The sequence below is a fragment of the Callospermophilus lateralis genome, chromosome 2 (assembly GCF_048772815.1).
Source record: "Callospermophilus lateralis isolate mCalLat2 chromosome 2, mCalLat2.hap1, whole genome shotgun sequence".
NCBI lineage: Eukaryota > Metazoa > Chordata > Mammalia > Rodentia > Sciuridae > Callospermophilus > Callospermophilus lateralis.
Window position 1 is genome coordinate 165,302,035 of NC_135306.1, and position 24,387 is coordinate 165,326,421.

Sequence of the window (24,387 nt, forward strand, 5' to 3'; positions counted from 1 at the left end):
AACATGGGACAAGAAACAAATATTTCAGTAAAATGCTTTTCAACATCCATCTGGGAGGGCAACCCTAAACCATGATAGTAATAGCCGAGAAATACACTGTCAATAGTGAGGGTTAGAGAACAGCCATCATGCTTCGAGGCAAATGCCTACTGGCACTAAACTATGCCTGGAAAAATAAAAGAACTCCTTTCAGTAACCAGTTGAAAAGAAATCCAGGACTCTCAATGAATGTGAAAGCCTGTGTTTAAGCAAAACCACAGTGTGGTTATGCCATTTCATTTTCTTTAGCTTTCTTAATAAACTTCTATTTATGCTCTCTTGATGTTACCAACTTAAACTTCAGGTTCTCAGTAGGTTTTCCCACATTTCAGCATGGAAAAACTTCTAGCCATATAGACATACGTAAAGGACTCTTTGTATACTTCACTGTCTCTTGACATCTTGCAACCTGAGCACAACAACTGCATGTTTGAACAGTATAGGTAGCTTTACTACTGCAGTGAAAATGTGTTCCTGAGTCCAGATAAAACAAGTTTCTTCATAAACAGCTATATAAGCTGGAAGTGACTATAAATGAATTTCAAAGTAGTAAAAACCTACCTGTTTATAATATGGTCAAAGGTATATCTCAATGTACTTCCAAACTATAAAATAAATTAAAATCTTCATTTAAAAAGGTACTTTACAAGCAATATTAGAAATGCCCTATATTTGTAAAGATCTGTAGAAGATTTCTTAATAATCACTGTCCTATAAATAACTACATGGTTTCAAACAAATCTTAAAATCTTATTGCTCTCAACAGAAAACTGATATTTTTCTCCAATAACCTCTACTTTTGAATCAATTTAAAAAGTATGGTCAAAGCCGGGGGCCACGTGCACATTCATGGATTTGATTCCATCTATACTCCTGCCCTAATTCTTGTGGCTTGGACCCATTCCAGATGCTCTGCCTTACTCTGTGGTTTGTATTTGAGATCCCTTCTCCTGATTCACTGCATTCCCCTGATTGACAAACAGATTTAGATATGAAAACAAACAGTTACCTGCCTTTAATTGGTTTCTAACAGCTGCACTGTTGTAGTACTTCTAAAATACTGTGAAGTTGCCTCCCAGAGAAGCTTCCTGTTCTGTTCATTTCTGGAGGGGGCAAGCAGTGGTTTGGGTTTGGTTTTTTTAAAAAAAAAAAAAAAAAAAAAAACATTTGGGAGTCTTTACTGTTCACCAAAATAATCAGTAATTCTGGTGTACACAGTTTTTGTTCTACACATTTTATAAACTGAAATATATGTTTTTATTATTTTTACCTTCACAAATTAAATTTAAAAGAACATACACTAGATTTTAATTTTCTAATCTGATGTGCCTTTTAGTTGAATACAGAACAGTCTTCAAAGGGAAAGAGTTACTTTTTTTTTAACTGATTGAATATGGAGCATACTACCACTTCATTGATAAATTAAATATAACATATTAATGTATTAAATGTTATATTTAATAGTTTGTCTTATAATGTCAGTTGAATTTTTGAAGTATATCAAACTAGTTACAATACAAGCTACTACTTACATACTACAAACAAATACAACCCCCTCTGCATATTAGAATAAGAGACTGGTACAGAACATTTTAAAATTCCTGTAGAAATCAAATGTATTTTAAGTATCAGCTCTGATTATTTAATCAGACAACTTGCATTTTGCCCTGGCTAATTTTCAAGGCTGATAATATTTTACTCATAAAAATAATTGTGCACCTGTTGTGATGGAAGTCTACTTAAACAAATGTTAATAGGAATGTAACTCTGCCTTAAATCTGAAAACACAGGTCTCTCATTATTATATGAAGAGATGTCTTTTTAAAGCATGGGATAAATCTCATTTTAAATCTGTTCTCCACCATAGAGAAATATTTAAGAACATTATCAAAACACATATAACAAACAGTTGAAAGAGAACTAACACTGAATGATGCCTACTGAACAAAATGGATGTGGAGTTCCTCCTTCCTATTTATTATCTGTGTTCTGCCTTATTCTATTCCTTGACCAAACCATTTTAATGATATTGGATCATTTCTGTGAAACGTGTGTACTTTTCTTACTAGTTTATGATCAAAGGAGAAAATAAAAAGTGGACCTTACAAAAGCTGTACCCCTCTTGCACTTTTCTTATGTTCAGACCCTTTCAGCATTAGAGATCCTTTTCAGTACCCAAATTCTCTGAGCTTTAAAACATGCCAGGCACTCATGGCAGAGAGACAGACTTAGACTTTTCTCTGTGGTTTCTGTCATTTTGTACAGACCCTCTAAAAGCTACCAACTTGTGTCTATTCAATCCATTTCCGGGTGTAATCAACTCCTAAGTGCTGAAAAGAGGCCTGAGGAAAAATAATTTGTCTCAAGTTAAACTAGCTAAATTTTGAGCTCTGTTGTACTCATCTCTCATTGACTTCCATAAGAAGGTAGTCCTGCATTTGGTCCATCCTCTTTTAAGGTTATATTTAAAAGATAATTTTATTTAAAATTACCTAAACTTGGGCTGGGGATGTGGCTCAAGTGGTAGCGCGCTCGCCTGGCATGCGTGCGGCCCGGGTTCGATTCTCAGCACCACGTACAAACAAAGATGTGTCCGCCGCTAACTAAAAAATAAATATTAAAAAAAAAATTCTCTCTCTCTCTCTCCTCTCTCACTCTCTCTTTAAAAAAAAAAAAAAAATTACCTAAACTTTGGAACCCTATCCTTTACAATGTCGGGCCCATACTAATTTTATCTTGGTTAGTGTGATAGAAGTTTACTGACAGAGTTCAGAAAATGAGTGCATTTTTTAAATGACCTAAATTCTCTGTAGTTTTCTTTTTCAATAGTTTAATGCAGACATTTGGATTGTAGGGGAATCACAAATAAACGGAATAATTGCATCAAATTTCCTCAGTGCATTAAATATGCACTCAGTGGTAATTACCAACAGTAGCAACACATTTTAAAATGTAGAGAATAATGTACAATTTATGCTTATTTCAAGGTTCTTATTCATAAAAACACCATTTGGATGAAAATATACACATTTTATTAAGTGGTTAGCCTAGCAATTTTTTTTTAATTCAGACAAATGACCTAAATACTAAGAGTGTGGGAGGTCTAGCACCATGGGCCAGTTCTTTATGTGACACAGCTACCCCCTGAGAATTTGGTCAAGAGCTAACTCTAGACTAAGGAAATGCCCAGGGCACACCCTCAAACCTAGGGTGCTAAACACAGTGCATTCCACGGACAAAAATAACATGAGATTAACACTATCCCATGCATTTTTCTTCTAAGAAACAGTTGTATATAAAAATCAGCACAAAGCATATTTTAAAGCCATATACATGTATTCAAAGGAAAGAAGCTAAATTGAATTAAAGCAAATTAATACTAGTACATTTTTTAAAGTTTTCCTACTATTTTTCCTACTATTACTAACAACTTCTGCATTGACTTTAAAATATATGCATACAAAGTAAATCTCACGGCTCACAGTTGTAAAGAAAATTTATACCAAGCATGTGTCCAGAAGTGTTACATGTGAATATCCCATTTTAACACAAAGACTTTTTAAGTTTTAGCTTCCATTATAACAAAATGCCAGAGCCAAAATTATATGAAAAACATCTTAAAAGTTTTGGATAAGACAATTTGACCTGTGCGTAAACAAGGAAATTTAATAATACTGAAAGGACTTGGGACTCATAAATAGCTAAACTATCTTTTATAATAAGATGGAAATGATGCTGCCTAAGATAGTATTCACCAGGCCTCACTTATCTGAAAAAAATGTTTATTTATCAATAAATTGAATATCATTTTGGTTAAGCCAATATTGTAAACATAAACTATACTGTAAACTTGACAGGTTTGATAATACCAGTTAGTTGGACTTTTAGTTAGAACTTCTTCTCAATCTTATACATGACTGAAATGCATTCTACTGTCATGTATAACTAATTAGAACAAATAAAAAAATCTTATATATGTGTAATCATTTCCTACAAAATAATTTGTGATATAAGAGGTAACAAATGGTCCTAAGTCCCTGTTGGCAGTAGCATATAATCAACACTCTTGATCTTATTCCCACTAGAAAACTACTAGTAATTTCTTGCGAATATATAATCTACTGCATGAATTAATATGTATATATATACACATATATGTATATATACACATAATTTCTCTCTCTCTCTCTCTCATCGTTTCTCTTCCATTCTTGATAGTTCCAGATATTCCAGATATTCTAATCCTCAGTAAGTTATCTAATCTTCAATAACCAGTCATTCAGATATATTTTAGAGAAATTAAGCTAAAAGTTTCTAAATCCCCATCTTTCTCACTATAATAAATATAAGTCAGATTTAAGTTTATGCCTTGGGAGACATTTTCACTTAACATTCAGATTTTCTCATTTTTTCATGGAGATAGGAGAATGCTACAAAAAAATGAGGTGAAACTTACCACCCAAAAATATGAAATGATCACTCCAATTCAAAAGAAAAGTTTCCATCAATTTGCCTAAACACATTTCACTCCCAGATTCCCCTTGTTCTTTCTCTGTCATCTCTCATTCCACTATGATTCATACTCCAATCTATCGGTATGTATGCATGCAAGTATGGATGGAAGTACAAATGCTAGTTACTTTCAGTTCTGGGTTTATACACTAATACTGACATAAATGTAGTTTGTATTCAATATACTTGCTTTGATAGAGAAAAGTTCCCCATCAGCTTAAATCTAACATATATCATTAAAGCTCCAGTATGTTTTCACTAATTCCACACAGGAGGATTATAGATGTCCTACTAGCTACTACTTCCTGGTAAGCAATCTGAATGGCTTCTAGGAAATTGCTAATAACCTTCATTTTATCTAGACTGCAATTAGTAAGTTTTTCTTCTCCACACTGGTATATTGTTTATTTTCATCATAGCAAAAAGGAAGAAAAATGTAAAATCTCTTGTTTTCATATTATATCAAAATGTATTCCTTTTTATTTTGATATATCATCAAATAGACTAATATGTATTTAATGCAATCATAATCATTTCATAATACTCTGGATCTTTTTCACTCTAACCAAATTTGCCCCTTTCTCACTCTAGGATATGGTTATTGCTAAAATTCATCTTTTTGAAAAGAAATCAATAGGAATATTTTATAATTGATAATATTTTTACATATAGTAACATTTTATAATTGAAAATTTAGAAATAAGATATGATTTTAAAGTTTTATGTTTTAAATTATAATAATTAACTATATGAAGAAATTTCAGATTCTTGTTTAATGAACTTAAAATATGATTATGTGGTCAACGTAATAACAATGAAAAATAATTTGAGCCAGTGTTATATTTATAACCAGAACCTGTTATTAAACTTCAGTATTTTCTTTTATGTAAACATTGGTTTCACTAATTAGATTCAACTGATCTTTTCCCCAGCATATCGATTTCTTTTAATCCTAACAGTTAACAATGATTCTAATGTATCATAATACTTTAGACCTTAATCATATAGTAGGAATTTTTGCTAGTAGCTTTTGTTTGAATTTTAATTAAGAAGACCTTGTGTCTTCAACCTCAAGTAGGGGGAGGTTTTAATTGCTTTATGTATATCACACAGATTTCAAAAGAAGTAAAAGATGTTTATAACAGAGTACAAAGGAGAGCTTTGAAATGTCTACATTCATGCAAAGTAGTATAATTAAAAAACTATGGGTATTCCTGTGTTATAATGCATATATATTTATTTATAAAACTAGCTGTTGTGTACATTTGTTGTTAGTCAAAGGAGTCCATGATTCTACAATTATTACTCACTGTTGATCATAAGACAATCAAAAGGCTATGTTAAATGGGTAAACATCTTATTTGGGAGGAATATCAAGTTTCTTTCTTAGGAATTTACTATGATTTAGAGCACTAACTTTTCTGGATATTGGGGTCAAGACATGGAAAATAAGGAGTTGGATTACATAAGGTACAAAGTGTGCTTCCAGCTCTAATTTGTTGAGAGTCTATAATTCTGGATATTATTCTGAAGTTCTACAATTACACAGGTAGGTACAGAAAATAGTGATAAACACCCTACTACATTATTTGATACAAGTGGGAAAGCAAGAAAACAACATTTGTGCTCTCAGTCTCTTTCATGAGCTGGTGTCCAGAGCAATACAGCATTGTCTTAAAAATGGCAATTTAAAAAATTTAAAATAAAATAAAATCTAAACATCGGTTACTATTGAACCCCTTTCACCTCTAAGATTTCCAGTTTTTTTCTTAAGTTCCCCCAAATGAAAAAAAACTACTGTAAATTTATAAGTGAGAATTCAAGAAAAGCTCATTTATAAATGAGTATGCTAAGGATACAGTCATAGCTCTTGTAAGATCATTCTAGTCCTTTTGTGATTACTTACAAGAGAAAGCAGCAGTTACTGTGAATTACTATTCCTAAACACAGAGTATTCTGTAGAAAAAACAGTGTATGGAATAAGTGATCAAAGTACTTAGTATAAAAACAACTAGTAAAGAGAAATGACATCTAAGATAGTAACCCATGATAGAGAATGTTAATTCTATGGAAATGCTATTAGATCCATTCTGATTCTATGATGATAACATCATTGCTTAAGTTATTTCAAGAATAACTTACAGTATTTGACGTTCAAAGATACTTCATGCACTGAAAAAAAAATCATGACTTCTGAAGATTTATGTTGGTAATCAAAACTAAAAATGAAACCAGGCCCTCAGTAGCACTTAGAAGCAGTGTTGTAATAAATTCACATTCTTAATTCAGTATTTACACCAAGCAAAACCATGATAAGCTTGTACTATTTGATGTAATACCGTTTTTAATTTTATTTCTTCTTTAGTAACAAACCTAACAAAGGAACAAAGGAATATTTCCAGTCTTTAACAGTGAACTATGATAATATTATTTAGGCTCTAGAACCAAATCCCTCAGACATATTAGTTGAGCTATAATAACTGTGTTTCAGTGGTGGTTTCGGAAAACATTGGGAATAATTTGTAGAATACATTTAAAAGTGTCTGTTTTGCCACTTTCTTCTGTCAGAAAAAGTCTGTCATTTCTCTAAACTGTAGGAAAGTATACATTTATGCCCATCTACCTTAATCCTTAAATGTATACATTGATATATTTAATCATTAACGACTAAGGAAAGAAAACACTATTTTCCTTATTTGGTTCATATCACATAATATTTTTTTTTCTCTTATTATTTGTGTGTTTGACAAACACAAGCGCAGTTTGTGCTAACTCAAACAACCAACATTACTGTTTCCCTGGCATACCGCCCAGGGAGGCGCCTTCACACCTAGGAGGGGATGCTAGTCACAGCCCAAGAGGGGCTTATATGCAAATCAAGGAGACTAAGAATCTCTCAGATAAACCACAGAAGGTTAAAACCATCCATGGCGATAGAGGATAAGCCTCAAAGCTCTAGAGGTGGTCTAATACATCACCATTACACTTAAGAATGTCTCATAACCATAACTCCCCTAGCATCTTAATTCCTTTGGTACAACTCAAACTAATACAGACAGATCAACTGTGGACCCCACCAGTACTTGTATTTTTCTGTCACGATTCTCTACCCATCTCTCGTTCAGGCATAGACCAACCTAAATACTATACAGACAGATACGATGTTACCTTTATACACTTCTGCTTTGCCATACTGCCTCATTTATATAGAAAGGAGTAAACATGGAATTATTTTAGTTTGTGTGTTGTGGAAAGAAGAGCCCAGAGTCTATCTTCCCCTTGATCATGCTGAAAACACTAAGGTTTTGAAGGATTTGAGAACTACTCCTTATTCTACTAATCGGAGGCTTCAGAAATAAAGATCAAACCCTACCTCCACAACTTTCTGAGTGACTCTAGACAAGGTACTTAATTCTCTGTTTCTTTTTGTTCATTTGTTAATATTTTCCTTACTGGATTTTTTATAGGAATCAAAAAATTATAGGATTTTTTATACTTTGTTTACTTTATAAACAATAAGAACCTTACAAAATATATTGCCATATTACTTGCTGACAAGAAAAGATTATTTTTTAAATTAGTTTTCTAATTTTATAATAAACTTGAGTATCAACTTGGAACAAACCTTAGAAGGTCATGAAGATAACATTCCACTAAAATAGGTACATCCTCTACCATGTCTCTTTTAAAATTTTCTAGTGCCAGATTTCTATTGATTTTATTTATTAGTTCATCCCTTCATCCAGCTGTTCACTCATTCATTCACTACTATATTTGATGTATTTTCTATTACTGCAGTCTGATTTTATCAATGTCCAGGTAGCAATAAGTTCTTCTAAAGTTCTTTTGTTTACTAAGAACAAGTTCCCTGTTCCCTTAACTCCCTAAAATACCCTCTTATATCCAACAAAACTTCAAACCAGATAAAATGTATTAGGCCAAATCACCCTATGTTTTTAATTACTATTCATAGTAAATGTTCAAGATTCTTTTCAACTTTAGTTATTTTAATAAATTCTAAGATGATGATAGATCCCTTAAAAATGTAGTGGCCCTGGACTGGGGAGCACATGCTTAACATGTATGAGGCCCTAAGAGTTTGATCACAAGAACTTCCCTGACTGGCACATAATACTTCAGACCAAGGAAAAGGTCTAAACATTTTATGTTATAGTTCATTTAAATTCATAACAATAAAATTATATGCAATACTTAAAACAATGTTAAACTGATTTGAAGCCCACTTTGAGATTGCTGCTGTTTTATATGTGCCAATTATAGCATTCTAACTATTGCTGCTACTAGAAAGCTGGATACCTATGGGGAAAAAAAATGGTAGGGGATAGGGATGGGATTTTCTCTTATACAACATTAAGAATGGTAATTACCAAACAGGGGTGAGGTAGAAGGGGAAAATAGTAGGTGAAAAGGAATAAAGTTGCAGTTACATGAGATAAAATAGTCTAGAAGTCTAATGTGCAACATGAGGACTACAGTTAATAATATTGCATTGTACACTGGAAATTTGCTGAGAGGTTTTAGGTATTCTTGTCACACACATAGAAAAAGATGATGGATATGATAATTTGCTTGACTGTAGTAATTGTTTCAATATACATATGTATATAAAAAGACCTTGCTGAACACCTCAAATATAGACAATAAAAAGATTACAAAAGACTTAGTCACAGACTCATTGAAAATTCTGATTCGGCGTTTCCCAAATTTTAGCAGTAATCCAAATCCTATCATGTAGACATAAGAATTTTATGTAAAAGCACTTTAAGTAAAATCTAAAAAAAAGAATTGATTGATGTAATGTTTCTCAATTATGGATGAATATTAAGTCATTTGCCAGTAAGTGGATGAAACTGAAGAATATTGTGCTAAGTAAGCCAAACTCAGAAAATCAAGGGTCAAATGTTTTCTCTCATATGTGGGAGCTAAAGCAAAGTAAAGGGGGAAAAGACATGGTGGTAGTTCTAGTTATTTTTTTTTGAGGAATTTCCATATTTCTTTCCAAATTGGTTGTACTAATTTGTGGTCCCATCAACAATGTATAAGTGTACCTTTTGTTCCTACATCCTCTGCAGCAATTATTATTATTTGTATTATGATTGCTACATAATAATATTTTAACAAAAATAATAGCTTAAATCAATCATCAACAGAATAATTAATGTGAAATATTAAAAAGAATACAATAAATTAAAAACAATGCTAAAATATCTTCTATCACTTAGTATTGTTCTTGAGATTCTATGCAATGAAATAAGGGAAGAAGGAGCACAAACAAACACACATATCAGTTGAAATATATCTAATAAGTTCAATAAAGAGGGAAATTATAAAATAAACCAGTAAAATGAATAAGCAAAATTCTTCAGTAGAATCATTAAATAAAGCAATAAAAAGAAAATGAAATAAAGAATCTCATTCATAAAGGCAAGCAAAAATATTAAACATTAAAGGGAAACAATCAAAGATAATGTACTGTACTTTTAAAATAAAACATTATTCAGAAACATGTAAGAATGTAATACATTATTTTGAATGGAAACATTTAATATTATGAATAATATTATAAGGTGTCCATTCACCCCTTAAATTTGATAGAAATGTAATCTTTTTTAAAAAATCACTTTGGAACTTTAATTAACAAATTAATAAAATAAATCGAAGATAAACTTTGAAGGAATATGAAAATACCTTAAAATTTAGGAAAGATATTAGGAAAGGTACTATAAAGTTACAATGATTAGTATAACATAGTACTAATAAAAATTTAGATAGATAAATAGAATAGACCCAAACTCTGAAAAATATGTTCAAAACACATGATCAGAGTATAATGAAATATGTTATTTCAACTCAGAGGATATGATAAGAAGAATTTAATAAGTGGAAGAGAGATCCTTGGTTAACTGATCAAGAAAAAAATTAAATTCTACCTCTAGTTGACATTATACATCCAAATATATTCAAGAGGAATTAAGGGGTTAAATGTAGAGTCAACTAATTGAAAGAAAGTAGAGCAGAATAGTATCTAATTTCAGGGCAGGAGAAAACTTTCTAAACAAATTCCCAACAGAAAAACCTAAATTAAAATGAATGGAAAGACTGACAACAAAATCATAAAATAAAGCAAATAAAAAAATGCAATATGAAGCTTAATGTTATTAAAATATATATTAAGAATTCTTACTACATATTCTTGCTATATATATTTTCTAGTTCATACAATAAGAACTAGACAAGACATTTAAAGAAAAAAATGGACAATCAACGTACATAGGCAGTTCATGAAGAAACAGATGTTTAATAACAAATAAATTCATGTAAAGCTCTTCATTCTCACCAATAATAATAAAAAAACCCCTCATATTAAATCAGCAACAATGTGCCTCTGCCCCCATCAAACAAGCAAGAATTTTTTTTTTTCTATTAAGGGCAAAAGAAAAAAACACTTGCAGATATTACCAGTGAGAGTACAAAACACTATATTTTTCTATAGGCAAAGGTCTTTTTAAAAAGAACATATTCTTTGGCCCAGGAATTTCACTTTTAAGAATGTATTTTCCCAGCGGCTCGGGAAGCTGACGCAGGAGGATCATGAGTTCAAAGTCAGCTTCAGCAAAAAGCAAGTCACTAAGCAACTCGGTGAAACCCTGTCTCTAAATAAAATACCAAAAAAAAAAAAAAAAGGGTGGGGATGTGGCTCAGTGATCAAGTTCCCCTGAGTTCAATCCCTGATACCCCAAAAGAAGAAATATATATATATGACATGACCACTAATAGGCTGAAAAATCTTCCTAAAAAGTCATCTGTGCTTAAGACATGCTTTATACTGACAATTTTTAAAAACCTCAGACACTACAGAAATACAGAAGATAATTAGAAAGTATTTTGAAACCCTATATTCTAATAAAATAGAAGACAGTGAAGATATCAATAAATTTCTTAAGTCATATGATCTGCCCAGATTGAGTCAGGAAGACACACACAATTTAAACAGACCAATAACAAAGGAAGAAATAGAAGAAGCCAATAAAAGACTACCAACCAAGAAAAGCCCTGGACCGGATGGGTATACAGCGGAGTTCTACAAAACCTTCAAAGAAGAATTAATACCAATACTTTTCAAACTATTTCAAGAAATAGAAAAAGAAGGAGCTCTTCCAAATTCATTCTATGAGGCCAACATCACCCTGATCCTGAAACCAGACAAAAGACACTTCAAAAAAAGAAAACTACAGACCAATATCTCTAATGAACATAGATACAAAAATTCTCAATAAAATCCTGGCAAATCGAATACAAAAGCATATCAAAAAAATTGTGCATCATGATCAAGTAGGACTAATCCCTGGGATGCAAGGTTGGTTCAATATACGGAAATCAATAAATGTTATTCACCACATCAATAGACTTAAAGAAAGAACCATATGATCGCCTCGATAGATGCAGAAAAAGCATTCGACAAAGTACAGCATCCTTTATGTTCAAAACACTAGAAAAACTAGGGATAACAGGAACTTACCTCAACATTGTAAAACCTATATATGCTAAGCCTCAGGCTAGCATCATTCTAAATGGAGAAAAACTGAAGGCATTCCCACTAATATCTGGAACAAGACAGGGATGCCCTCTCTCACCACTTCTATTTAATTTAGCCCTTGAAATACTAGCCAGAGCAATTAGACAGACAAAAGAAATTAAAGGCATAAAAATAGGAAAAGAAGAACTTAAAATATCACTATTTGCGGACGACATGATCCTATACCTAGAAGACCCAAAAGGGTCTACAAAGAAACTACTAGAACTAATAAATGAATTCAGCAAAATGGCAGGATATAAAATCAACATGCATAAATCAAAGGCATTCCTGTATATCAGCAACAAAACTTCTGAAATGGAAATGAGGAAAACCACCCCATTCACAATAACCTCAAAGAAAATAAATTACTTGGGAATCAACCTAACAAAAGAGGTGAAAGATTTATACAATGAAAACTACAGAACCCTAAAGAGAGAGATAGAAGAAGATCTTAGAAGATGGAAGAATGTACCCTGTTCATGGAAAGGTAGAACCAACATCATCAAAATGGCGATATTACCCAAAGTTCTCTACAGGTTCAACGCAATGCCAATCAAAATCCCAATGGCATTTCTTGTAGAAATAAATAAAGCTATCATGAAATTCATATGGAAAACAAAAGACCCAGAATAGCAAAAGCAATTCTAAGCAGGAAGTGTGAATCTGGAGGTATAGCGATACCAGATTTCAAACAGGCAGCTGGACCAATGGTACAGAATAGAGGACACAGAGACCAATCCACAAAATTACAACTTTCTTATATTTGATAAAGGGGCTAAAAGCATGCAATGGAGAAAGGAAAGCATCTTCAACAAATGGTGCTGGGAAAACTGGAAATCCATATGCAACTAAATGAAGCTGAACCCCCTTTCTCTCGCCATGCACAAAAGTTAATTCAAAATGGATCAAAGAGCTTGATATCAAATCAAAGACTCTGCGCCTGATAGAAGAAAAAGTTGGCTCCGATCTACATATTGTGGGGTCGGACTCCAAATTCCTTAATAGGATGCCCTTAGCCCAAGAGTTAAATACAAGAATAAACAAATGGGACTTACTTAGACTAAAAAGTTTTTTCTCAGCAAGAGAAACAATAAGAGAGGTAAATAGGGAACCTACATCCTGGGAACAAATTTTTACTCCTCACACTTCAGATAGAGCCCTAATATCCAGAATATACAAAGAACTCAAAAAATTAAACAATAAGATAACAAATAACCCTATCAACAAATGGGCCAAGGACCTGAACAGACACTTCTCAGAGGAGGACATATAATCAATCAATAAGTACATGAAAAAATGCTCACCATCTCTAGCAGTCAGAGAAATGCAAATCAAAACCACCCTAAGATACCATCTCACTCCAGTAAGATTGGCAGCCATTATGAAGTCAAACAACAATAAGTGCTGGCGAGGATGTGGGGAAAAGGGTACACTTGTACATTGCTGTTGGGACTGCAAATTGGTGCGGCCAATATGGAAAGCAGTATGGAGATTCCTGGGAAAGCTGGGAATGGAACCACCATTTGACCCAGCTATCGCCCTTCTTGGTCTATTCCCTGAGGACCTTAAAAGAGCATAATATAGGGATACTGCCACATCAATGATCATAGCAGCACAATTCACAATAGCTAGACTCTGGAATCAACCTAGATGCCCTTCAATAGATGAATGGATAAAAAAAATATGGCATTTATACACAATGGAGTATTACACAGCACTAAAAAAACGACAAAATCATGGAATTTGCAGAGAAATGGATGGCATTAGAGCAGATTATGCTAAGTGAAGCTAGCCAATCCTTAAAAAACAAATGCCAAATGTCTTCTTTTTTATAAAGAGAGCAACTAAGAACAGAACAGGGAGGAAGAGCATGAGGAAAAGATTAACATTAAACAGAGATGAATAGGGGGAGAGAAAGGGAGAAAGAAGGGAAACTGTATGGAAATGGAAGGAGATACTCATTGTTACACAAAATTACATATAAGAGTTTGTAAGGGGAAAGGGGAAAAAAAAACAAGGGAGAGAATTGAATAATAGCAGATGGGGTAGAGAGGGAAGATGAGAGGGAAGGGGAGTGGGGATAGTAGGGCATAGGAAAGGCAGCAGAATACAACAGTCACTAATATGGCATTATGTAAAAATGTGGATGTGTAACCGATGTGATTCTGCAACTTGTATTTGGGGTAAAAATGGGAATTCATAACCCACTTGAATCAAATGTATGAAAGATGATATGTCATGAGCTTTGTAACGTTTTGAACAACCAATAAAAAAATAAAAATAAAAATATAAAAACCTCAGTGTTGAATACAAGGCTCAGTTAAATTATAAAAATCTCATTTTCTGCCAATAAAAATATATAAGAAGATTACTTAATCACAAGGAAATTCATGATATATCATTAAGTTGAAAACAGATTATAAAAGAATAGTAAAAGGATGATGCTAATAGGAAAAATTAAAATATATAAGTGTGTGTGTGTGTAAGTTAAAATTGAAAGGATAAATGATAAAATACATGCAGAATTAAAGAACAATTTTATTTCTTTTGCATGTTTTTCTGTTTCTTACAAATAAATACACATGAATTTTGTAATCAAGGGAAATAAGACTTATTCAAATACATAGTTTGAGTTATATTAAATACTGTTAATCCACAGTAGTACATATTCCCCAAATACATCATTTAGATTACTTTAAATTTTCAGAATAATGATAACAATTTTAGTTGACTAATAATCAACTTGGTCTTACCTAGTAAAATGTATGCTGAGTTTTAGCAGTGGTTAAATGAAACTATATGAGGATGCGTCATTTTTTTCATTTTTAAATTAACATTATAGTTATCTTTTCTGTATAATGTACATGATGACAAAATATTAAAATGTAAGAAGAGGCAAAATGTAAATAAGTCAAAATAGGAAATCCAGTATTCTTTTATGCGCACAAAACTCAGAATAGCATACAACTGAAAGTTCACGTATCACATAAATTCAATTTGAAAAGCCTAATTTTTCATGTGTCTCACTTCTGAGATTTATAAATTGTGTGCATCTAAAACATGTACAGTTTTGGGATATTTAATTCATAATTAGATTTAAATATAAAGAAAGATGAAATACAGGAAGAAAAAGATACCATGAAGTATAAAAACTTGGTGTTAGCTTCTACATTACCAAGAGAAAGCAAGACCCCAACCATTCATGCTGGCAAAAGCTTGCCTTTGCATAAACCATTTCTGTTCTAACTGTTATAAAACCAATGGCTTTGGAAAGGGAAGAAAACACAGAATGACATGCAAAGTAGCACACACCATGTTATTGCAGCTGGATAGAGAATATGTCACTAATGACTTTCTTTCTACCCATCAGTTATAAGTTGAGTTTTTTTTTTCCAAAATAGCAAATGGCCTTTATGAGTACAAAACAGAAGCAGTGAAACTCAAAATAATATTCAATTTCTACTTGATTTTGACACTATTAGTTAATGGAATGAGTTATTAATTATTCATTGGGGAAAAGATGACTTTCTTGTCTTTATGTTTGAGTTGAATATACCATGCCTTAATACTAGGCAATGGTTTTATAGTAAATCTAAAAGAACGTATTTATTAAATACTTATTGAGAAACTATCCACAACCAACAGGAATATTCACCTACAGTTGTATGTTAAATTAATAAAATTAATGTAAAGAAGTTCCCAAACTGTTAGTATGAATCAGAGTGATGACTGTCTCTGTGTAAGGAAAGACTGATAGAATTAATGAATGATGTATTCCTTTCATGATACACCACACTAGGGATACAGTACTTCATCTTCATAAATAAATCAATAAGAGAGTTTAAAAATAATATCAATCACATATATAATAATAATAAAATAATGACACCAATCACATATATTAAAAATAAAGATGTTTATTCTCATCTGCATCTGAGATCATGAAATGCTAAATCTTATGAAACTGTTTGAGATTAATCAACCTATGACCCTATGGGCATATTAAAATAAGAACCACCACAACTTACATTCATGAGTACTTTCTTAAGTGACAAGTATCATAGTTCTAAGAGCATTATATGTATTACTGTCTTGATGAGCCTGTGAAATAGGTACATTATTATCTCAATTTTAAAGATAAGGAATATGAAATGTAGAAAAATTTGGTGGTCTACCAAAAACACTCATTTAGTAAATCACAGAGCCAGGAAGTTAATAGGCCTATAAACAGGTAAACAGGCCCCAGAATTCACTGCATATTCTGTATAAATGTACACTGTATAAGTATATATTCTATAAATGTACAGTGTATTGTATAAATGTTTTTAAAGATGTTACAGGTAAACTCTTTTATCAGAAGAAATTCAAATTAATAATTGGCTTCATAAATTAGGCCATTATGATTTTAAGAATCATTACTAAGAATGTCTTTACCTTAAATAGCTCTTCACTTTTTGATATAACTTTTTTCTTTCTCATATTTTTGTTACACAAATTCATGAGGCAATATATTCTATAAATTCTATGTTCATGGACTTATGCCAAAGGTAGGCAGAAATTTCATTCATAAACCTTATAAAGAATAAAATTTCAGGGACACATTATATATTTATCATGTAGTAAATCAAGTATTAAAAGTAAGAGTTTAATGTTCTAGTATAGAACAACAAATATATTGTTATATAAAATAACATCTATGCATTGATATATTTGATATCTTTTACATTGTACCTTTAATTTCTCCAAGAAGTTCACTGGTGTTTAGTCTTTCCATTTTTTCCTTCCAATCCTTTGAAAGTAATTTTTCCATGCAGGAAGAATCTGTTAAAATACAAATTATTAATTATATGTATACATATAATTAAAAACATATATATATATTACAAATTCAGAAAGGCAGCTTAGGATAAATTCTCTCATTTAAAAGTGTACAAAGCTATTTTTGCTGCTGTTGTTTTACTCTATTATAAAATACCATGACTGAATTTATTTTTTCCAGAAGAAGAGTTACACTACTACCCAGGAGAAAAGAGGATAATGTTCAATAAGCTTTTCTTATTATCATAATTCTATTACTATTTAATCAACATTCATAATTTTTAGACTGCACCTTAAAGAGGGCTCTTTTATATGGGTTTAGTTGAGATTATATACCTTTTGATCCAGGTGATATTTTAAGTCCAAGCAAAATTTATGTGCTGTACAAGGAACAATGACAGATTTTAAAGGGGAAAGAGGCCAGTAACTACTTAATCCTGAAAGAAGAAACCCAACTTTTGTAAAGTACTCATTTGGAGCAGAAAGAGGAAAAAATAAAGTCAAGATGTTCTCTGTTCACTACTAATGAAAACTGCTAAAACTTTTATACAAAAAGTGATGCATATTTTTATTTTTAAAAGTATATATTTAAATGTTATTTGCCCCAATGCCTTTCTAAATAACATTCTAGACTACAAGGAATAATTACATTTGTTTTTGCAAGGATTCATAAAGGCTACAGAAATAAAATTCTACAATATCCTAAAAATTACCAAATTTGTCTGAGTTTTTTTCTTTCTATTCAGATGGATTTTCAAATGGGGTTACTTCTTATAACTATTTGCTTGTACTTTTTAAGCCTTAAATCTTAACAAATAGGTCATGTTTCCAAAAGGGAGTGTAGATTTAAATACTGGATCCTTAGTGCAAAGCACACTCCCATTAAACTTTAACATTCCAGTGTCAAAATTCTGATAAATTTCTCTTAAAATTATATTTAAAATGGTTACTTCCAATATCAAATGCCTTTTCTCTCCCATATCAGCACCTATCTCTTTAGCATTTTCCCTTTAAATTTTTCTCCAGCTTCTAAATCCTCCTTAATTTTTTCAAAATGACAGTTAGGTCAAGATGGCTCTAAAGGGCTTTAGAAACTAGATAAGCTTTAGAAAAAGGCTTAAGAGATGAGAAGACCATTGCATGGTTAGAAAGTATTGGTGAAAAACAATTAACTTTGGTTGTGACATGATCAATCAATCAAGGAATGAATGGAATCCAGATCAGTGTGTGGTAAAATGACCGATGAAGACCGACCATACTAGCAGGCTATCACAGAAGTTGAAGTTTTGTCTAAATAGAACTCAGCTTGATTCTATAAAATTAAGACTCCCTGCTCCTTCCTTTACTTCTTCCCTCCTTCCTTTCTTTTTGCCTTCCTTCTTTCTTTCTTCCATTTTTTTCCTATTATTTTCTTAGGTTTTAACAAGTGATCTACTTTGGGCTTCAAAATTGGATTCTGAGCAACCTGCCAATGGGCCTACATGCATATGTATATATTCAGGTAGTATTTAATTGCCTAAATTGTCTCCTATATTTCACTTTTAGAAATGAGGTATCTAGTTTTTCTATACCTAAACCGTTTTTATGCTAAAAACCATAAAAAGATAAAATTGAGTTTAATAGTTAAGAAAAATTCTAATCATACCTTTCTGAGACAATTTTTTCTCAAATTAGGTTTGAATTTCTGAGAAAAACTGATATAACATTAGATTATGGATAAGAATAATCAACAAAAAGTCTTAAATTTCTTATCCTACCTAGTTTTGTTTCTATTTTTTACCCTTTCATACATATTATATCATTGCACTAAATTGATTTTACTGATACAAATGCCAAAGTATATATTGGTTAAAAATTGAGTTGAGAGCATTTATGATAACAGTCAGAATAAAGCCCAATTTACTAGTACTGATCACAAGTGCAGAGCAAGTCCATACGCTAGGATTAGATACATACAAGATATAAAACAGGCTAAAATATGTCTCTCCTTTCTATAAATAGATTTGAAATATTTCAGAGCTCCAAGAAAAGAATGCTGAAACTTCATGGGAAAAAAAAATAGAAGTATATGAACAACAGGAACACATGCTTCAAAAATAAATCAAACCATGTGGATACAACTTTTCATAAAAGCTACTCATGAATAAAATGGCTAATAACTTCAAAGTATATTACACTCTATTAGGAAATTAATCCTTACTGTAATGCTGAGTTAATCTAGCTACGTGAGTTTCTACTTGAGTAGAAGAAACCAAGGGGAAAATTAAAGCAGTCTTTGCATGTCTACATTTTCATTTATACTCATGAGAATATTTAATAACAACTACCAATTACCTTTATCTACAGAACAATAAAAGTCACTATATACAACACTATCAACATTTAATCTTAATTCTAGGAGATTTCAGGAAAGCTCAAAACTTTTATTACAAAATCTTTTGAAAAACACAGCTTTCTCCCCTAATTATCTGACCACCAGCCCTCTAAGCACATACCTTAACTGGTGCTAAGCACTCTCTGTGCTAAAAAGTAAAGAAGGAAAGATAAAGGAAAACAAGCCAAAAGCAGCAGGTTGTTACCAAGTACAGTAGAGAAAGAGGACACTTCTGCCCCCAGTGAATGTTTCTGGTTTGAAATGAAGAAACATGTAATAGGTACAAAGTTACAAATGTAAAGTTGTATTTTCAAATCTCCCACTCTATTAAGGAATTTACCGATTTACACTCATACCCAAGAAGTCGTAAATTAAAAGTAAGGATTCATCCCCCTTCTACCATATCCCTCAACTATATCAATAGGACACTGGCTTTAAAGATCAGATCAGACTTTGTCCTATTACAAAACCCAAAGAGGTAGAAATAAGTAAAGACCAATTTGCATTATATACATGGAAAGAGTTAGACCAAGCAGAGTGTCTTTAACACAGTAGTAATATATGATTCCAAATGAAAAAAAAAAGGAGTGAACATCCCTCAGGTACTCGTGGATTATGTTACAAGCATAAATATGTTTTATTTAACTAACTTGAAAACAATTAACACAGCTATGCTGGTGCCAGAGTCCTCAAATAATGAAAAAAAATATACAGTGAATTTTATTATATTAATTTGACTACTCAAAGTTTAGTGACTTTGAAAATTGAGATTCAAAAATCACAAACTATAGCATAAAATTCACTATAATATACATGTATTTGAATGTAACTCATACTTCCATACTAAGAGACATTGCATCAAATGTCAAAATTCATTGCTTGTACTTTGAAAAAATTTGTTTTCATGAACAAATTATCTATTCCATTTTAATAAGTGATAGGGATTAAAACAGGACTTTCAAAAATATAAAACTGGACTATTTCTATGTTTTAAGCAAAAAAGTGAATTTTTGGTATATTATAAATTTTTTATATTTTTTGTAGTTGTAGATAGACAGAATGCCTTTATTTTATTTGTTTTGTTTTTGTGTGCTGCTGAGGATAGAACCCAGTGCCTCACACATGCTAGGCAAGCACTCTACCACTGAGCTATAGCCCCAGCCCTATAAATTAGTTTAATTGCATAGTTTCTTGAGTTTTTTATTTTTCTTTGAAAATTTAAGCTTTTCTTTTATAAGAAACTTTTTGTAAGTTAAAAAGGAAAGATACAATTCAGAACTAATTTCTAAAAAAATACCCTGCATACCAGGATGCAGTTGTACACACATGTAACTCCAACAACTGCAAAGGCTGAGTAGGAAGATTGCAAGTTCAAGGTCAGCCTAAGAATGTTAGTGAGACACTTAGCAATTTAGTGAGACCCTGTTTCAAAATAAAAAAATAAATAAATAAAAAGGGCTGCGGATGTAGGTTAATGGTGAAGTGCCCCTGTGTCAATCCCTAGTACAAAACAAACAAACAAACAAACCCTTCACATTATGAATTCCAATAAAAGATTTCTACTTGTTAAGTACTTAAGTTTCAGGCCAGGTAAGTCAAGAATGCGTTTCATTGCTTTGATAATATTTTTGCCAGCAAATATGGTGGAATGTGATGGACATCATTATCCAAAGTACATGTATGAAGACACGAATTGCTGTGAACATACTTTATATACAACCAGAGATATGAAAAATTGTGCTCTATATGTGTAACAAGAATTGTAATGCATTCTGCTGTCATTTATTTTTAAAAAATAAATTTAAAAAACTTTTTAAAAAACCTAATTTTTTGCCTGCTAATAATTAATTTAATGGTACAAGATAAATGCAAAGTGAGAGTATGTGAGATATTCATTTCCTAATCTGCATGATGATATTTTAGGAATAATTTCAAATTGCTCCTAAACAAAGTGTCATGCAGTATTAGCTCCTATTCTGCACAAGATAAAGTTTTTGCCTATAAGACAAAGAGAGTAAGCAAATCATAATTAAAATTAAAACAAGAGGAGGAAGAGGGAGAAAGAATAGTGGGAAAACTTTTTATTGTACTTTAAAACAATTTACCTGTAAATATTTATTTTCATTTTACCTCCATGTGATATTCACAGTCAGAAATGCTAATATCTTTTAATATTTTAGTCCACAGCAAACTTTTTAGAAAATATCTTTCAACTCTACTTTGTGTACAACCAGAGACATGAAAAAATTTGTGCACCATATGTGTAATATGAATTGAAATGCATTCTGCTGTCATATATATAATGAATTAGAATAAATAAAAAAGAATAAATCAAAAAAAGAAAATATCTTTCAAATATTTTCATGAAGAAAAACAATGATGGCTCCCCTGTGTGCAAATTACCTTTTACTTTATTAACTCTTAAGAAAAGAGTAAAGGAATTCCTTTTATTTTTCATAGGAATTATAAATTTCAAGTGCAACAAATTTCTTATGTAACCAAGACAATCATAACTTATCAAAAATACTGTGACTTTGGTTTACAACTAAATCTGACAGTATATATTTATATCCCGGCTGATCATCCATCCCACGTTTTTCATTAGGAAACATAGAGATGCACATGCCAGTTACTGTACATTTTTTCACAGTGGTAAGTGCTCCACAATACAGTGGGATAAAATTGGAGCTTGGAGAGCTTGAAGAGCACTCTTAAATTTTAATTAAAACCCTCCAAGCTCAAGCTCACTAAAAATAATTAGACACTAAAATGTGCCAGTTTTATTTTGAAGTCACTATAACGTACAAAGCACACTCCCTGACGACTGCTTGTGCATGTTTTCTCTCTCCCCCACCCCTTTTTCTATTCTCTCCTCTTCTCTTTCTCCCTCTCTCTCTCTCCAGAATGAAACAACTGATTTTCCAAATAAGAACAAGGGGATATAAATAGAGGCTGTTTTCAGGCCCGCTCTTCATGCTGGGAGCTTACAGAAAGACAGCAAAGTAGGTTTTTCAAACTGCACCAAATAAACCTAGAATAACTCCCTAACCAAGCATCCAAATCACTAACAAACTCCAGATAAAATTCAGTCTGCAAAGAACACTACAAGTTATATCAGTGATCTTTTTTGATCCAAAAGCCAAACCTTTAACCTCTTAAATGTTTTTGCTATCTTAAAATATCTCATACAATGCTATATTCCATCCTATTTTTAGCTAAGCAGCAAGAGAAAGCATGCCTTTCCCATACAGCAGGGCAAAGATATAAACATCAACACAGATGCTCTGCCAGGAAGAACTGGACTTCTCAAGCACTTGATCATTAAGGAATGCACCAACTGTTTTGGATAATCTCGTGCCAGCTCCCCTTTTGCTCCACACTCCCCTCTGGGAGTGGCCAATCTTGTCCTAGTCCTAATTTTTCATTTTACTCCTCCATAGCACCCCCCCCATCTCCAAAAAAGAGAAATGGCATTTATGCCTAGCAATGAAAAAGCAGGCTCACTTCCCCAAACAGACCAAAACTTTAAAACAATTAACCCTCCCCTCTTCTTTCAAATAAATTACTAAGTATAAAATGCAATCTGTTTCCTTTGTTTACTCAATATGAACAATTTGTAAATGACTCAAGGATAAAATTCAGAAAATGTTGTGCTAAATTAGAACCATTATAAACATGCTAATGACTCAATGCTCAAGTAAAACATGCATGATCGGTGTGAAGAAATAGATTTAGTTCCTGTAAAATTCTGTTATGTTGCTTTAAAATGATTTGGTCATTAAACCAGATATTTTTCTTTTAGGAAAAATGTTAATTCTACAATCACTTTACTAAACAATGTACTTTGAGAGAGAGAGAGAGAGTGTGTGTGTGTGTGAGAGAGAGAGAGAGAGAGAGACAGACAGACAGACAGAGACAGAGAGACAGAGAGAGAGAGTAATGAAGAAGGCAATGAGTGGTATTGGAGATGTCATTAGAACTGTTAGATTCTGTCTGGCATGTTCATAAGGAAGAAAAAGCCCCACATTTGAAACCTGCCAGAAATGCACATGCATACATTATCATATTAGGCCCAATATTCCCTCTCAATATTCTTTTTATCTAAACTATTTTTACAGGTATTTCTGAAAATGGTACCCAACATACATTTGTGGAAGTCACATTGTGCTATATGTGCATGTATGAGATATGTCTTTCATCTGCTTTCCAAGGCTGCCTAGCACCTAAAACATTCACAGAGGGATCATTCAAAACCAACTTCCTCTCACATGTCCATAAAAGCACAGCTGCTACCAATGGCTATAACAGAAAAAAGGGAAATGGCCTACTGCTGAAGCTTGAAGAGGCCAACTATTAAGGCTGACACTGTCATTTCAGAGATGAGGAAACAGTCAAATTAAGAAAACCACCAGTGTTACCAAGGTAAAAAAAGTTGGTGACAAAGCCTTGACTGTAGATTAGTGCTTGCTTTACTGAAATGACTATTTAAATATTATTTAACAACAGTTTTATAGGCTCTACAATGCAGCATTCAATAGTAGAAAGTGAATTATTTTGTATATATTTATTAATTGCTTCAGACATGGAGTAAAGCACTCTCTTTGGAGAGGGGTGCTAAAAATTCAAGGTATTGCAATGAAGTCGGTAGAGTTCAAGAGCGATCATTCCTGTATATGTTTAATTTTCTTGCTTTTCCCATTCTTCCATCTTTCTTTTCCTGTAATACTTAAACTTGTCTGAATTAAAAAGCTTTCCTCTTCTGAATATCATCCACTAAGTAAAGATCTTGATTTAAAATACCGTTGAAATCAAAAGGTAACTCCTTCTAAGATAGGTTCTATTTTTATTTATAAAAGTACTGGTGCAGCCCTAGGCCTTATTTTTTCACTGTAGTGAAATGTGATCTTCAAATGTGGCAAAATTGTAATGGAATAAAAAAGTCTCATTAGAAACCATGATTATCCATATTGCTAAAATATTACTTTTCATGACATCTGCTTTATATTCTATTTTATGCTTTTGCTCTTTGAGTTCTACAAGTGTTTAT

General features: G+C 32.0%; 1 protein-coding gene across 21 annotated transcripts in view; it reads right to left on the bottom strand.

The window, feature by feature from the left end:
- Sox6 (SRY-box transcription factor 6) overlaps positions 1-24,387 on the bottom strand; it is a 578,220-nt gene that overhangs the window by 222,221 nt on the left and 331,612 nt on the right. For all 21 annotated transcript variants that reach the window (XM_076846924.2, XM_076846921.2, XM_076846938.2 and 18 more), the window contains one exon: positions 16,880-16,969. In XM_076846924.2, the coding sequence (XP_076703039.1) occupies positions 16,880-16,969 (90 nt within the window). The remainder of the gene's footprint in view (positions 1-16,879; positions 16,970-24,387) is intronic.